At 42.9% G+C, this 17,877-nt stretch overlaps 1 protein-coding gene across 2 annotated transcripts in view; it reads right to left on the bottom strand.

Annotated features, from left to right (window-relative positions):
* LOC142311150 (uncharacterized) overlaps positions 1-16,967 on the bottom strand; it is a 40,039-nt gene extending 23,072 nt beyond the window's left edge. Inside the window, exons 1-8 of one of the 2 annotated variants that reach the window (XM_075349317.1) lie at positions 16,836-16,967; positions 16,651-16,728; positions 8,664-8,792; positions 7,861-8,028; positions 7,273-7,396; positions 7,015-7,151; positions 3,386-3,491; positions 1,258-1,650 (exon numbers count right to left, since the gene is read on the bottom strand). In XM_075349317.1, the coding sequence (XP_075205432.1) occupies positions 1,258-1,650; positions 3,386-3,491; positions 7,015-7,151; positions 7,273-7,396; positions 7,861-8,028; positions 8,664-8,744 (1,009 nt within the window). In that variant the 5' untranslated portion in view covers positions 8,745-8,792; positions 16,651-16,728; positions 16,836-16,967. The remainder of the gene's footprint in view (positions 1-1,257; positions 1,651-3,385; positions 3,492-7,014; positions 7,152-7,272; positions 7,397-7,860; positions 8,029-8,663; positions 8,793-16,650; positions 16,729-16,835) is intronic. The other variant, XM_075349315.1, reaches the window with a different exon arrangement.
* Positions 16,968-17,877: the final 910 nt, after the last annotated feature.

The raw sequence follows: 17,877 nt of genomic DNA, 5'->3' as shown, positions 1-17,877 counted from the left end.
CTCTATGGTGCACCTAATGCACAGCAACAATTCTATTGTAAGCTAAAGTGCAGTTTAATTTGTTTTATATGTTTTTTACTGTACAGTATTTTGTATTAGTGTACTGTGATTTTATATGAATACAGTACATTATTTTGTATTACTGTAATAACTTTGTATAAATGCAGTAAATATTTTTGGGTTGTGGAATGAATTGTCTGTATTTCAATTATTTCCTATTGGAAAATTCGCTTTGATTTAAGAGTAACTTGGTTTAAGAGCACACTCCCAGAATGGATTATGCTCCTAATCCAAGGTTCCACTGTATAGGCTTTATTATTTTACCTGGGGGAAACATGTGGAATCAGAACGGTCTGTCCTAGTAGTGGACAACCCCTTTAAGAAAAGAACTAGTCATTTAAATGACTATATATGTAGAGAACAGGGTGATGCCTGTCTTGCCCCCCAGAGCTGGGTGGAGGAGGAGCAAAGGAAAAGCATGCACAGTGAAGACATGTAATCACCGCAGGAGACATCACAGACAGCATGACTGAAAGGTGGGAGTAATAATAAAACAAAACAAAAAAAACCTAAGTTTCATAAATATATGCCACAGAAATGTTTTGGGTTTTTTTGCTGTTTTTTTTTATCACTGCATTCCAAAATCTCCATATGGAATGAATGGAGCGCTGGTCGAGCATGCGCACTCCACTATAAGGCCAGAGTCACACTTGCGAGTGCCTCGCGTGTAACTCGCGCGAGTCTCTCATTGAATCACCCGGCATGGACTCACACTCTCAGGACAGGAGCATCTCAGCTGCATAGACATACTTGCAACCGACCCGCTCCTGTCAGGAGAGTGCGAGTCCGTGCCGTGTCAATGAGAGACTCGCACGAGTTACACGCAAGGCACTCGCAAGTGTGACTCTGGCCTAATGTGGATCACAGTTCTGATTTCTACCGATTTGGTGCTTGTCTAAGCAGTCAGACCACAACAATTATCTGGATTGGTGATAAAGGGATTGTCCGGTGAAAATAAGTTAAGTTTTTCAGAAGAATGGACCAAAACTCATTTTTATATCTTTTATAAACAGTATAAATGATGTGCAACCTTTATTCTGTTGGTCTGTAAGATTATGTAAGTTCCTTAATAATTCTAAAACATAACCACCCCTATAGTATCTGTCCATCACCGGTCCTATCTGGACAAATGAAGAAAAATAGGTAGAATAAGATAAGCAAGTAAAAAAAGGAAAACAATAAGAGACTGAATCTCACCTGAGTGACTCTTCTGATGTCTAAACAGAGTAGATTTGCATGTAAAACACTTCCCACACTCCGGACAAGAATATGGCTTCTCCCCAGCGTGGCTTCGCAAATGTCTGATAAGCTCGGTGTTCCATTTAAAACACTTATCGCATTCAGGGCAAGGAAATGTATTCAAGTGTTTGAACGGCTGATTGTGAGGCCTGAAGCTCGGAAAACTAGGAAATCGTACTCTTTGATCAAAAGGATTGGAAGACAGATCTAAGTTAGGAAATAACGGAAAGATATTTGGGACAATAGGGTCTTCACCAGTAGAACATTCTCTGAAGTCATTGTCTTCTGTCTCATAATCTGAAGATATGATGATTTGTTCTTCTGAGCTATTGATGGCTGAAAGCTTAGCTGCTAAAAAAATAACATTGAGAAAAAAGGTGCTCAGACAGGGTACCACGACATAAAATCGATAATATCAAAAGAATCCAGGAATTATGAGAGTGATGGATTCTTTCAGCATTATCGGTACTTAAAGCGACTCTATCAGCACAGAATCATTGTCCAAATCAAGAACAGGCGCTCAGTGCATTATGGCGCGGCCAAACACTTAACAACACTTTTCCACCTGCTTGTTTTGCCTCTGTCTCCACTCTCTCTTCTTTGATTGACAGTTCTGGCTTCATAGAGCCAGAGAAGTGAGAAAATAGAGGGAAAACAAGCAGGTGGGTGCTTTAAGGACTCATGCAGACGTCTGTGGACATCAGTTTGCAATGCATAGACTGGCCAGGCTCTCTTGACCCAATCGTGCCAGCCACAGAAAATACTGGCTCCAGTCAGCCAGTTCAAGCACGGCCATCTGAGGTCGGACTGATTCGTAGGGACATCTGCATGAGCTTTAAGAAGAAAAATTCTATTCACAGATCAATGGCTTGGATACTCAACCAATGATCATGCTGCTACATATACACTTGATAAAGATCTGGTGCGAATACTGGCCCAATGTGTACAAACAAGATAACAATTTTATAGTCTTTTTTGGCAGTTAAAGAGAACCTGTCAGGAGATTCATGCTGCCCAAACCTCAGACAGCAAGGATCGCGGCCTGGAAGCATGATTACAGCCAGATATATAATTCTTTAAAATGCCAAAGTGTATAACAGACATATTTTGAAGAGCCGGCCGGAGATCACAGGCAAAGCTGAGACTATACCAACCTGCCCTGGCCGACTCTTCCCAACGCTGCTTTAGGTGATTTACACAACAGGGAGACACCCATCAATCAGCCGGCCAGGTGTGGCACTGGACTAGTCTGGTCTCTGCTTCTGGTCCCTGGCTGGATCGTCACGGTAGATTGTCTTGGAGAATATTAAGAGACAATAATATACCTAGCTGTAATCATGCAGCCAGGCTAACATTCATGTCACCAGTGGTTTGGACAGCATAAATTGTCTCACAGTTTCTCTTTAAAATGTAAAAAACAGAATCCACAAATTATTTTTTTTAATCTGTCACCCTTACCAGTCCCACTTTAATGTAATGGACATTATTTAATGCTTCATTTCCCATGTGAAGGTAGTACACAGAAACACAAAAACCCACACCAACTATCAGAAAACCAGCGGACTACAGGAGATCAGCTTATTGTGAGGTACAATTTCTAACAAAAATGGACTGTATAAAGCAGTGGTCCCCAACTCCAATCCTTAATTATTTAACTAAATAATTCAAGTTAATGTGAAAATTAATTTTAATCAATAGATCTTGGAATAATAATAACTTCCACAATGGGATGTGTTTAAAAAAAAATGTTCCTGTGATGAGATCATTTTATATGTGTGTTCCTGCTGTGTACTGTGTAATGGCTGTGTCTGACCATACAGGGACATGGTCTGATCATACCACATCTCCTGGGTAGGGGAGAAAGCAAAAAAAAGAGTACAAACACATTACAACACGGGATCACAGCTGATTCTTTCTGTGAGGTAAAACAATTCCCTGCCTGTTTTTAAAAATGTTCTTACTAAAAGAAATAGTCAGCTGTGATCCCATCCTGTCCTGTCACAAAATTGAAAAACAGAAAATCGCAGGGGGTGAAGGAGTTACAGTTTCTGTGGTACTTTTTTCCATATTGCTGTTGAGCACTCACCTGGATGGTTTTCTAAAGTACTATCCTCCTCTTTACCCTGATCAAGCTCCATTACACAGTCCTCTTGTGCTACATCTACAACTGTAGAACCCATGTGGTTTTCATTCTATGTAGTAAAAAAGCAATGAAAACACAAAAATAGATTAAAATAAAAAGATTTCACAATAACAACCCAAAATAACAGAAGAGAAAATTCTTAGGCTTTTCTGAAATACATAATAACAAATCCGATGATTTACCTCAGTAAAAGGCAGGTTTGATGTTTACCTCAGTTTGCCGTTTTCATTTTCAATGGGAGAATTAATTTACTTATTTTTTTCCTCATAAATTTTCTAAGAGTGAAATACAAACATAGTAAACTATATCCCAATGCCTCCCAATAATCAGCCAAGCACAACTCAGGCAAACACTGTCCTCACCTCCAGCCAGGGACCTTTCCTACATACAAAGTATTGGTATGTAAAGATGAAGCCATCATTTAATATACACCTGAGCTACATTCATTAAAGGGGTTGTCCACTATGTTAATATTGATAGCCTATCCTTCGGAGAGCTCATCAATGTCTGATCAGGTGGGGTCCCGGCACCCCCGACGATCAGCTTTTCTCAGTGTCGGCAGCAGCAGGTGGCTGGAAATGCTCAGTTCTGGAGATGGCCTGTCTTCTGATAGCGCCCAGTCTGCCAGATTGTGCAGTACTCAGCCGTGGCTGCTAACAGAAGATGGAGCAGTTACGGAACTGAGCATTTCTGGCTGCCTGCTACAGCCGGCACCGACAACAGCTGATCGGCAGGGGTGCGGGGTATCAGATCCCAGCCGATCAGATATTGACGATCTATCCTAAGGATACGCCATCAATGTAAAAGTAGTGGACAACTTCTTAAACGCAAGGGCCAATTCACCCGTCAGTATTGATTAAGGGTCTGCTGAGTAAGATGTGCCATATTCATTAAGAAAAGTGCATCAGAAATGTACATTTCTCTTTTGATTTATGCATCTCAGTCTTCGCTCAGTCACGCTCCTTACTGCTAGTCTCCAAAAAGTTGTCTAAACTGGATTAAAAACGCCAAATTAATATGGTTTCTGTGAAAATCCAATGTCACGAAACAGGGGGTAGGAAGTGGAAGCCACAGCCCCCCTTCCACCACCCAACAGACAGAGCACGTGATGCGCTCTCTAGCGCCCCTCTTATAGTCAGGCCAATTATGGAATTGCCAGACAATAAGCAAGGAGGCCGCTATTCTACTATGCCGATGATTGAAGGGTTCCCGGTGAGAGTAAGGTATATATTCCCCCGACCTCTGCGGACGGAATATATCTAAACCTCCCTCAGATCTCACTGGTTGCCCCACAATGATCCTTGGCATAAACTCACTGCCACCAATCGATTACGATAACTATTCGCCGAGCACATAGACGTGGGATTCATGATCGAGATAACAGAACAGTCTAAGATTAAATTATATATTTTAATCGCCCTAAATGGCACACTAGAAACTACAATAGATACAATATGGAATTTACAGAATATATACATAGGTCAGAGTACATCTACAAATAAGACATGGTTACAAACAGAGGCAGATCAGGCAGTTATCTTATGCGTCTGGCCACAGGGGGGCGCCGTTCGACCAAGGTTCCAGGGACTTTCTCACAGGTGTATAGTACACTTGACCCCCAAGCAAAGACAAGCCAAACCATGGCCGCATTGCCTTTATCAAACTGGCTACAATCCATGTCCCCTCCCTTTTTGGTGACCTCACAGGGGAGCACTGCCCCACCCCTGGCTTTAGTCTAAAATAATATCCCAAAGTGATTATTGGCCATAACTTTGCCTGGGTACGTCGTAAGCGGACGCCAATGCTCTCATTTTTACAGTTATGATCTTACCTTCACATTGATAGGACACATGGGTAGTCTGCTGGTGCCCCACTGGCCCATATCAAGTTTGGGATACCTACCAAAGGTCCCATACCTATATAAAATACGTGCTGGGATCGTCAGCATGCCTGGATGCCATATTTCTGCTTGACATATTTATGGGAAGCACGGCTCACGAGATTTTACACAAGTATTCCTGGTGCCTGTCTGTCTCAGGTATACAGGAGACCCCTTAATTAATTAGGAACTTCTTCCACAGTGACACAGAGGGGGGGTCTTCCTTTCCCTTTGTGTTCTCAGGGTCTATAAACAGCTCCAGCTCACCTAATTTCCATATCATAGGCGATTGCCTTTTGTTCACACCATTCCTAACAGACAATTTCCTCAAGTTAATTAGCATACTGATTGGAGCTTCCTTAGGGTACCTTCACACTAAGCGATGCAGCAGCGATCCGACCAGCGATCTGACCTGGTCAGGATCGCTGCTGCATCGCTACATGGTCGCTGGTGAGCTGTCAAACAGGCAGATCTCACCAGCGACCACTGAACAGCCCCCAGCCAGCAGCGACGTGCAAGCGACGCTGCGCTTGCACGGAGCCGCCGACTGGAAGCTGCGGAGACTGGTAGGTAAACATCGGGTATGGTTACCCGATGTTTACATTAGTTACCAGCGCTGTGTGCAGAGAGCAGGGAGCCGCGCACACTGAGCGCTGGCTCCTTGCTCTCCTAGCTGCTGTACACATCGGGTTAATTAACCCGATGTGTACAGCAGCTACATGTGCAGAGAGCCAGAGCCGGCAGCACAGGCAGCGTGAGAGCTGCGGAGGCTGGTAACTAAGGTAAATATCGGGTAACCACCTTGGTTACCCGATGTTTATCTTGGTTACAAGCTTACCTCAGCTGTCAGACGCCGGCTCCTGCTCCCTGCTCGCTTCATTTGTCGCTCTCTCGCTGTCACACACAGCGATCTGTGTGTCACAGCGGGAGAGCGGCTTTGAAGAAAACGAACCAGGGCTGTGTGTAACGAGCAGCGATCTCGCAGCAGGGGCCAGATCGCTGCTCAGTGTCACACACAGCGAGATCGCTAATGAGGTCACTGCTGCGTCACAAAAAGCGTGACTCAGCAGCGATCTCGGCAGCGAGCTCGCTGTGTGTGAAGCACCCCTTAGGCCTGAGTACCTTGACAAGATGACGGCTATAGGAATATGGCTTATAGCTCAGAATATATCCCTATGTCCTCACATCCCACGAGGAAATTTGTAAGAAAAAAATATGGTCTGTGTCGCCATTTCCTAAAACCTGTATTTTTTTTTATCAATGGAGTTGAGTGAGGGCTTGTATTTTGTGTTTCGTGAGCTATAGTTTTATTGGTACATAAAAGGTTTGGATCACTTTTTATTGCATTTGGGTAAAGGTGCGGCAACTAAAAGACTTCAATTTTGGGATTTTGATTTTCTTCTGCATTATGGTGTTTACCATTGAGGCTTAATGCAGCAGGGAGCTGGTCTGTCAATCAACATCACATCAGTGAAACCAGTTTTGACAGAGCAGAGAAGAGAAGGAGGAAAATAATAAGTCCCATATAGCCCCTTAATATTTCTTGAAAACATTTTTTTTCAGCTTCAAAAGTACCATGGCTATGAGCAGCTAGGACCCTGCATTACCAATACATTGGAAGCAAGTTGCTAGGATTGTTTGCCTAGTCAGATACTTAAAAAACATTATTTCAATTTACAAGATGTAGACTCACTTTGTCATATTGGTTTTTGGCAAGATCGGTAATATCCTCAATGGGAACAATCTGAGAGATGTCATGATCTTCATGTGCAGAATCTTCTGTTTGAAGTTGACTAGATCTTTTCTCTATTTTTCTCGTATTAGATCTATCTGTGTGAAACAATTCACAGTTAGTGAATATGTTGACTATATGTAATCGTTATATGATGGGAATATCCAGGGACCTTCAAAATAACGCTCTTCTTTCCCATGACTGAAAATTCATTTTTACCTGGTGATGTGAGTGTCTCGGGAGACTCTATCATAACGTCCTGGTACAGATCCTTGTGTCCTTCTAAATACTCCCACTCCTCCACGGACAAATAGACTGTGACATCCTGACACCTTAAAGGAACCTGTCACACAATAATACAGTCATCATCCATACATATTTATCTCTTTGGGTTAGGCTATGTGCGCACGTTGCGTACTAGCCCTGCAGAAATTTCTGCAGCGATCTGAAGAGCACACGTGCGCTTCAAATCGCTGCAGAAAATGTCCGTAGAGAAAAAAAAAAAAAGCCGATTCCATGCACTCTGCCTGCAGCTCCTGCCATAGACAGAGCAGGAGCTGCCGGCAAAGCGCACGGAAGAAGTGACATGTCACTTCTTAGAATGCAGCGCTTCGGGCAGCAGCCAAAGCGCTGCGCTCAAAGACGCCACGTGCGCACGGCCCCTGCACAATCTCCATAGACTGTGCAGGGGACGCAGGACGCATGCAGTTATGCTGAGCTACAAAAAGCAGCGTAACTGCATGTATTTACGCAACGTGCGCACATAGCCTTATTGTACGAGGTCCATATATTCCCAGCAGCGCTCACCTCTCCAGTCAGCACCTCAATGATCTTCTTGGTGAGGTCTAGGATCTTCTGCTCATTATTTTTTTCTGTGGTGGGCTCCTGTTTCTTGTTCCTTCCTCCCGCTACATGGCAATTACCACAATTCCTTTTAATTAGGCTAGTGGCCAATTCCTTTACAAATGTATAATCCTACATGTTATGAACAGAAAACCAAAGTCACTACTAGTAAGGGGTATGAGCATGTCTTAAATACCAAATCTCCAACTCTAGAAAACCATGAATGTTTTTTTAAAATGACGACCAACATTCACCACAAATAATATCGATATCATACATAAGAAGCCCTGCAAAGAGCTAAAAGGAACATGATCCTAACAAAAAAAAAATCTAATAAAATTCACTGGCGTGGTGCTTTAGGGCTTTACAATCAAATTGTCTAAACAATACCGATAAATGGCTGATTTTCTGTTTAACATCTTTGAAGAATCTGTAGAGTACCCTTGTGTAATAAAGCCATGTGATATAAGTCACAGAACTTATATTTAAATATATATTAAATAGGAAGAATATAATCAATCTTCCTATTTTTCAATGACCAGTAATAATGCCATATTCAGATGTTTCCTAAATGTCTCATCAGTGGATGTGTCAATGCCGAGTAGATCTGCCATCATTCTCTGCAGTCACAAATATACATAAGGGCTCGTTCACAGGACAGTAATAAAAAAAAGCGGATCATGGATAGCACTGGGACAGAAAAGACGGTCATGTGAACAAGTTCTAAGAGTGAGGGCATAATGTGGTGTTTTACCAGAATTCCTCACCTCTCCGGTCAGCAGGTACATGATCTCCAGGGTGAGACTTAATATGGTGTCAGTTACATGACTTCTGTCCCGGTCCATCATGAAGGTTGTAGGTACTAATACCAAAGGGAAAGAAGGTTGAGGTGACTTCTGCAAATATAACAAGAAATGCTATTACTCCAGTAGTATGCTTAATATAATACACCCATGTTTTGCCAAGTATTTAAAGGGGTTGGATATGGCTTTAAAGAAGGCGACTAATTTTATCATAATGATTCAATGATTACAGAAAATAGGAAATAGTGTGATATTGCATACACTTTTGCACAATATAAATCACAAAGGTAAAGTACTTACATTGCACACTACATAGGGAAAACTTCACCAGGAGAAACACATAATCTGTCCGGGAACATCAGCCGTGAGAAGCAAAACAGCGAAGACAGAGAACCTCCTGGAATGCACACTTTTAGTCCACAGGTTAACAGGCCTCTGACTTCGCTGAAATCTTCACCAGTTCATATCTCTTTTGAAAAAAAATGCTTGCATAACCAAGTGTTACACAAACTCTAACAGGTTCTATTTGTCCAATATAGTATCCCTCTTCTGAGTGGCCAACCCTTTAGATGTCAATCTACACCGGACAAATACGTCAACAAATAAGACATGCCAAAGGCATTGATAAAACATTAATAAAGAGCTATGTGGTACTGAGTGATACTACGAGGGGCTGCTGATGTCTTTGGCTTTGTGATCTTTTTTTGTTTCTATGGTAATATTACATGAAAGCCTTATGTGTCTAATACATGTTTTCAAAATTTTGTGTTTGTTACTTATGGCAAGTGTTCTACGCACGCAGGAAAACAAAATGGCAGAGTCTAATGCGATATTCACAGCAACTGAGAGCAGAGGAGTGACAAAACTCTTGTTTCTGCAAGGAAAGTCTGCAAAGGATATTCATGGTGATATGTCGCAGACATTGGGGGATCAATTCCCTTCATATTCCACAGTTAAGAACTGAGTTGCAAAATTTAAAACGGGCCACTTCAGCACCAGTAATGAGGAACGTCCTAGATGACCGAGAGTGGTTGTTGTTCCAGAGATCGTCGATGCTGTGCACAACTTCACACTGGAGAATTGACACATTTCAGCTAAAAAAAATAGCAGACATCATTGGGATTTCCTGTGAACGTGCTTGTGTCATTATCCATGAACATTTGGACATGAGGAAGCTATCTGCAAAGTGGGTCCCCAAATGTTTGACAACAGATCAGAGAAGTATGCGCGTGAAAACTTCCCGGTCCATTTGTCAGAGTTTCCGGACTGATAAGAACTTCCTGGATCGACTGGTCACTATGGATGAGACCTGGATTTGTTTGTATGACCCTGAAAACAAAGAGCAGTCAAAAGAGTGGAGGTACAGTGGCTCTCCTCATCCAAAGAAGTTCATTGTGGAAAAATCAGCCACTAAGGTGATGGCGTTTGTGTTCTGGGATAAGGAGGGCATGCTGCTAGTGGACTACCTTCAAAAGGGTTCCACCATGAATGCACAGTATTACATTGAACTTTTTGACCAATTGAAGGCAGCAGTGACCACGGCAAAACTGGCATAGCTGGGCTTCCAGCTGGTTGACCACCAACCTTATTCACCAGATCTGGCACCCTCTGACTATCATCTGTTTCCAAACCTGAAGAAACACCTCCTGGGTACCCAAATTCATACCATTTCTGATGCCATGGCTGCTGCGGATGCTTGGTTTGAGGCACAACCAAAATCCTTCTTGTTTCTAGGCTTATAGAACTTCGAACACCGATGTAAGAAGTGTGATGACATCAGTGGAGAGTATGTGGAATAAATGTAAAGTTTCATCATCTTATCTCGTTTGTTTCTGGGTAAAACCAAAGACTTATCAGCAGCCCCATGTATTAACATGCATTTTCTCACTGAACATTGATACTAGAGCTATGACTCTAGGTGTTTAAGTGTTTGGGAAAATTACAGAAGAACAAATAAACTAAACTGTTACTGTGTAATATCTTAAAACGTTCCTTAAAGACAGACTACCAATTTGGATTCCTGATGGCCACTAACATCCTAGTACTACAACCCACAGTAAAATTCCTTGAGGCTACTTTCATACATCCGGTTTGAGCAGTGCGGCTCAATCCGGCTGTGAAACATATGCAACGGATGCGGCGAAAACACCGCATCCTTTGCATAAGTTTTAACATGCGGCCCGTCCGTTTTTTTCCGGTTGCGGCACACTACTGAGCATGCGCAGTGGAAGAATCCGTATGCGGCGGCCGGATACGTTTTTTGCCGCATCGCGCTGCATCGGCATCCATAGGCATGCATTGAAAAATGCGCCGCAGCGGCTGGATGCGGCGCGATGCGGGTTTTTTTGCCGGAGCAAAAAACGTGCCAGGGAACGTTCCATCCGGCCGCCGCATCGGCTAAATCTGCCGCATGCAGCAAAAAACGGACAGAACGCAAGCCCATGCGGCGCCAATGCTGGAAAAAACGAAACCGGCGGCAAAAAAAAAAAAAGTTTTGTTTTTTCAGCAGAGCGCTGGATTGTGCCGCACTGCTACAACCGGATGTGTGAAAGTAGCCTTAGCTTTCTAGAAGCACCCAAATTAATAGGATAACAAATATTATATAGAATAATAATAACCTGCTTTCAAATATTAAAACATTTTTCTTATGGGCGTGTCACAAATGGAAATTATTATACTATTTTACAGCACCCTTAATTCCAGAGCACTGTACATACAAAAAGAGAGTTCACAGTATGTAAAGATCATTTAGAATAAAGGCGGAGAACCTCCGGCCCGCGGGCAGATTCCCGTCCCCGCTCGGGCGGCAGCTGCGTCTTGCTGACTGCTGGCCCTTTAGAGCTCCACATGCGCTGTGAGCACGCACACGCAGCGTTCACTACTGAACACTGTATGTACATACACCAAACAAAAGATTAGGTCCTCATGCTGGCCAGTGCCAGCATGCTGAGGATGTACTTTGTGGGTGGGGATAGGGCGCGATGCGCTTCCATCCCACAGAGGTTAGAAGAGGAGCGGCAGCCCCAGCATCCCCAGTACTGTACATGCCTTCCAGTGCTGCATGTGCCCCCACTGATGTATATACCCCCAGTGCTGTATGTGCCCCCCACTGATACAAATCCCCCTAGTGTTGTCCATACCTCCAGTGATGTCTATGCCCCCCAGTGATGTTGACCGATATATGCCAAAACATCAAAGGGTAAGATTGTATAAATATATCAAATTATATTACTAAACCCAAGCATTATAACTCAAAAAGCTATACATTAAACTGAAACCTATATATGAAAATAGCCAAAATTTCAATAATAAAATATAATTTTAATTAATTAGTTGATAAAAAATGAGCAAGGTAAACAAAAATGAATAAAACATCTAAAAAGGGGGCACAGCAGGAGGAGGTGCACACATATGGCAATTGTCTCACCCAATTAATTAAATAAATATATGCAACAAATAAATAAAATTTGTACAAGGACAAAGTGTAAGTAATGTTAATAAATATATAAGTGACCCGTGCCAAAATGTGATATCAGTATAAAGTATAAATAGTGCGTTGTATTATGTAAACATTGTCACTATATTCCCTGACAGAAATTCTGTCGCTTATCCATGTTATGTAAATAAAAGCTTATAACCTGACTTTAAATTCATCCATTGGTTTTATAAATTACTCTTTTGAAAGCTGAAACCCTCCCAAATTTGGTTTAGGTTATGAAAATAAAGTTGCTGCAAAGCTGAAATATTGATCATTTAATGAACACAGAAAGGTCAGATTTTGGCAAGACAAAAGTTTTGTCGCCAACAGAAAGTAATGTGAAATTCAAACAAATAATTAACTTCTAATACAAAGATATGTTGCATAACATTGGTGAATGAAGTTGTGGTGCTGTTAGAACCATATTTAATATTTTGTGTGACTTCCATGAGCTTGAAGGACTGCATCCATGCGGTTCAACAATGATTCATATAAATTTATTGATGAAGTCATCAGGAATAGCAAAGAATGCAGTCTTACATGCCTCCCAGAGTTCATCTAGAGTATTTGGTTTTGTCTTCAAAGCTTCCTCTTTCATCCTACCCCAAACATGCTCAATGATGTTCATGTCTGGTGACTGGGCTGGCCAGTCCTTGAGCACCTTGATCTTCTTTGCCAGGAGGAACTTTGTTGTAGAGATGGATGTATGAGATGGAGACCATCCTGCTGCAGAATTTGACCCCTTTTATGATTAGGAATGTAAGAGGTAGCTAATACTTCTTGATATTTTAGGCTATTGATATTGCCTTCCATCTTGCAAATGTTTCGCACACCCCCATACTGAATGTAACCCCAGACCATGATCTTACCACCACCAAACTGAACTGTTTTCTGGATGTATTTTGGATCCATACGGGCTCCAGTAGGTCTCCTGCAGTATTTGTGGTGGCTGTGGTGTAATTCAACTGACGATTCATCAGAGAGATCCACCTTCTGCCACTTTTCCAGCATCCATCTGTTTAGCAGGCTGTGAGAATTGGCAAATGCCACACGTTTTTTTAATTGCCTTTTGTTTAGTGCTGGCTTCTGGACACTGATTCGACCATAGAGGCCATTTTGAAACAGAATACTACAAACTGTTCTAGTTGACACAAAGCCTGAGGTGACCAGGCCTGTTGGAGCTCTGCAGCAGTGGAAGAGGGGCTGGCTTTTGATTTTCTAACCAAGAAACGTTCCTCCTGAGCAGTTGTCTTGCGGGGTCTGCTGGACCTGGGCTTGTCAAAAACATCTCCAGTCTCTTCAAATTTTTTTTAACTCTTTGTACTTGACACTGAGACACATTAAAGGTGCCAGCCACCTCTGCAGTGGATCTGGTCTTCAGCCACTTGATAACCATGGGCAGCATGGTGGCTCAGTGGTTAGCACTGCAGTCTTGCAGCGCTGGGGTCCTGGGTTCAAATCCCACCAAGTGGGTTTTCTTCAGGTACTCCGGTTTCCTCCCACACTCCAAAGACATACAGATAGGGAATTTAGATTGTGAGCTCCAATGGGGACAGTGTTCCTGACGTACGTAAATATGTTAATGCTATAAAAAAATAAAGATTTATTTTATTTTTTTTAATCAAGGCTTTGGTCGCAGGGTGGATGTGACGGGGTCCTTCTCCCATATCACACAATCAACAGAGCGAGAGATGAGTGAGCAATCCAATAAGCATTAATTCCAAGCAAATCAAATGGTCCATAAGATAATCCACCACACAGAGGGTAAAATTAGTCCATAAATATGAATATAATCCAATAAGCGATAAATGTCCAGGTCTCTGTGGGGAGCCGCAGCTTTTCCCTCAGAGGTTCAATCTTCTTCCTTCTCTCTTCAAGTTCTCAAACAGACTGACAAATCCCCCAGGTAAGCAGAGAGTTTACAGTAGGTGGATCCCAGGCCCCTTCCCCCAGACTTAGGGCCAGGAACACTACAGGGGGTGATTACCTACAGACAATACAATATGCAAACAAGCAATACAAATAATGAACAGTGAACCACGCCTAAACATTAAACCACACAAAATGGTACATGACCCACAATATCCCACCATCACAACCTCTACCTCCTTTTTAATAAGTGAGTACGCCATGAGGTCTACACAAATCTCTGGCCACTTCACTTAAGTCCATGTTGCTCAGCTGTGGATAGTCTATGGTTCTTTTTGTCGGGACAGTCCATGTATTGGATGGAAAAGTTGTAGGGTTGTAAGGACAAGCTCCACCGCAGTAATCGTCCATTGTCCCCTGACAAGCGGTTCAGCCATGTGAGGGGGTTGTGGTCTGTCAAAATTGTAAAGTCTCTGCCATACAAGTAAGGTTGCAGTTTTTTCAGTGCCCATACAATGGCAAGGCACTCCTTTTCGATGTTGGCATAGGTAACCTCTCGATCCAGTAGTTTTCAACTGACAAAAGCAACAGGGTGTTCCTCCCCGGCGGCGTTCACCTGGATAGGAACTGCCCCAATCCCGAATGTGGACGCATCTGTCTTGCGGGGTCTGCCGGACCTGGGCTTGTCAAAAACATCTCCAGTCTCTTCAAATCTTTTTTTAATTCTTTGTACTTGACGCTGAGACACATTAAAGGTGCCAGCCACCTCTGCAGTGGATCTGGTCTTCAGCCTTTTGATAATCAAGGCTTTGGTCGCAGGGTGGATTTTTGGCATGTTGTCAGAGGTCAAGTTGCAGTTCAACTGAAGGTCTGGGGTGCTGGGTTTCTTTTTATACACACCCACTAATTAACCGATCATTTAGTGAGCACAGGTGAGGATGTAAACTAGGATTGGGTGCATTATATGACAAGGCGACAAAACATTTGTCTTTCCAAAATCTGACCTTTCTGTGTTCATTAAATTATTACTATTTCAGCTTTGCAACAACTTTATTTTCATAACCTAAACTAAATTTGGGAGGGTTTCAGCTTTCAAAAGAGTAATTTATAAAACCAATGGATGAATTTAAAGTCAGGTTATAAGCTTTTATTTACATAATATGGATAAGCGACAGAACTTCTGTCAGGGAGTGTAGGTGCACTGCTCAGTACGTCTGTGTACTGTTTTCTGTGCAGTAATCACAGGTACACTGCTCAGTACGTCTGTGTACTGTCCTCTATGCAGTAATCACAGGTACACTGCTCAGTACATCTGTGTACTGTCCTCTGTGCAGTAATCACAGGTACACTGCTCAGTACGTCTGTGTACTGTCCTCTGTGCAGTAATCACAGGTACACTGCTCAGTACGTCTGTGTACTGTCCTCTATGCAGTAATCACAGGTACACTGCTCAGTACATCTGTGTACTGTCCTCTGTGCAGTAATCACAGGTACACTGCTCAGTACGTCTGTGTACTGTCCTCTGTGCAGTAATCACAGGTACACTGCTCAGTACGTCTGTGTACTGTCCTCTGTGCAGTAATCACAGGTACACTGCTCAGTACGTCTGTGTACTGTCCTCTGTGCAGTAATCACAGGTACACTGCTCAGTACGTCTGTGTACAATCCTCTGTGCAGTAATCACAGGTACACTGCTCAGTACGTCTGTGTACTGTCCTCTGTGCAGTAATCACAGGTACACTGCTCAGTACGTCTGTGTACTGTCCTCAGTGCAGTAATCACAGGTACACTGCTCAGTACATCTGTGTACTGTCCTCTGGGCAGTAATCACTGGTACACTGCTCAGTACGTCTGTGTACAATCCTCTGGGCAGTAATCACAGGTACACTGCTCAGTACGTCTGTGTACTGTCCTCTGTGCAGTAATCACAGGTACACTGCTCAGTATCTGTGTACTGTCTCTTTCTAAACATAGTGTGTATGGGAGACATCATAGAGGCTTGTGTTCACCCACCATTTCAGAAACAATTAAAGATTAGAGACACCGCATACAGGAAAACTAGTGAGAAATGCAAGATAGAAAAGAAGTCATATAATGGAGAGAATGTTATGTGCACACACGACAGCTTGTTCTGAACAATCCCCTGGAATGCTTTAAGATGCTGCAGAAGGAGCCACCAAGCCATAGCTTAGGGATGAGACTCCAGAAGACCTTGGGACCACATGTTGTGCTGGATACCAACATCAGGGTTGCCAACTCGATTTTTTCCATTTTCTAGACGGCTTATCAATTTTTTAGTTTGTCTATGGGTCACTTTTTTTTTTCCTTTACTATCCAATCTGAAAACGAGGGATGGTAATTTTAGAAAAAAATGAAAATCAGTGGTCTAAGGAGTCCCATACCGTACACACCAGTATCACCACTGCAGCCAGTGATTGTCTGCAGCAGTCATGTGTATGATGTAAGGCAGACAAGCACATACTGGACCATCGAGGACCACTGCGGTGGAGCTAGAGAAGGGCGAGATGTGAAACGTGAGCTATGCTTAGTTTTTCTGCTAGGTAAATATTATAAATCCCTGGAAAACCCCTTTAAGCCATATACCTTAGCTGCATGGTGTATAACTGTATCTGTTTCTCATTTACTCTGAGGCTCTGTGTCCATGCATATCCTGCATTATACCTAAGGGAAGATGTAGACAAATGGCTGAGAGATTGCAAGAAAAATCTGCCAGCAAATCCCCATCCAATAATAAGGGAAATATTACTGAAAGAAAACAGACATACTACCTCTGTCAGGTGACAGCAAGAGGAAACCTGCACCTCTGCCCTGTGCCTGGAGAGAATGGCCAGGGCTGGTACCTGCAACCATGGATCACTTCAGCAGCCCTCTGATTCCAGCAGAGAAACACTTCTCACGGTTCATTTGGTGGACTACAAGAAAATGGCCGCCGCCGCCTCTTGATGAGGACACAATATGCTATAGAACCCTCTCCTGTTATTCACCTATTGACGGTCTCGGAGCAGCGACGTCATTCACAAGTATGGATCGATAAGAAACCTTAGCTGCACCTCAGACCAAATGGCAGCGAGGCCCGAGCTCTGCTGGATGTCTGTGTGGAACGCAAATAGCTAATAATCATACTTGTGGAACGCAAGAACCGGAAGTAGCAAATCACAGCCAGACTGTTGCATGTTGTCCACATGGGTGGGCGGTAATGTCACCTAGAGCTGGTATTGGTATGGCTGAAAGCAGTTATGAGTTGTCACTAGTTTTATTGTGTTTCCTGTTAGGGAGCCCTTATATTACAGTGCCAGGTGGTGTGCCCTATTGGGTTCACATCACACATACTGCATCCATTGTCTGCAATAGGTTCCCTGGCGTTATATGGCATTGCATTGCGTGAAATACCTTCTCCATTTACTGAACCCCTTTGTAATCAACAGGTACACACATAGTGCTATGTTTGGGGCAGATTATGCCCGGATTAGCCAATATTTGCCATGATGACAGTAAAACTGATAACATAATGTTGACTTTCACTAAACTGCAAGTTTCCAAGTTCTAAATCTCTTTCATCTTATAGGTTTAGAAGAACAAACAGGAAAGAAGCACCAGGGACTCGCAGTGCAGCAAGATGGCCGCTAACGTCTGCTTAGTTATCAGTATATGGACTGCACAACTAGCTGACCGGATGCTCAAATTAGAATTTGACTCCAAATTGTTTGGCAATGTGTTGTATACTTGTCCTTTATGGATACCTAGAACGCAGATTGTGACCATTGCAAACTTTCCTTTGAGGTCTTAAAGGGGTTGTCCACTACTTGGACA

This window comes from Anomaloglossus baeobatrachus, chromosome 5 (assembly GCF_048569485.1).
Source record: "Anomaloglossus baeobatrachus isolate aAnoBae1 chromosome 5, aAnoBae1.hap1, whole genome shotgun sequence".
NCBI lineage: Eukaryota > Metazoa > Chordata > Amphibia > Anura > Aromobatidae > Anomaloglossus > Anomaloglossus baeobatrachus.
Note: the sequence above shows the minus strand (reverse complement) of the source record. Positions and strands in the feature narration are given on the sequence as shown.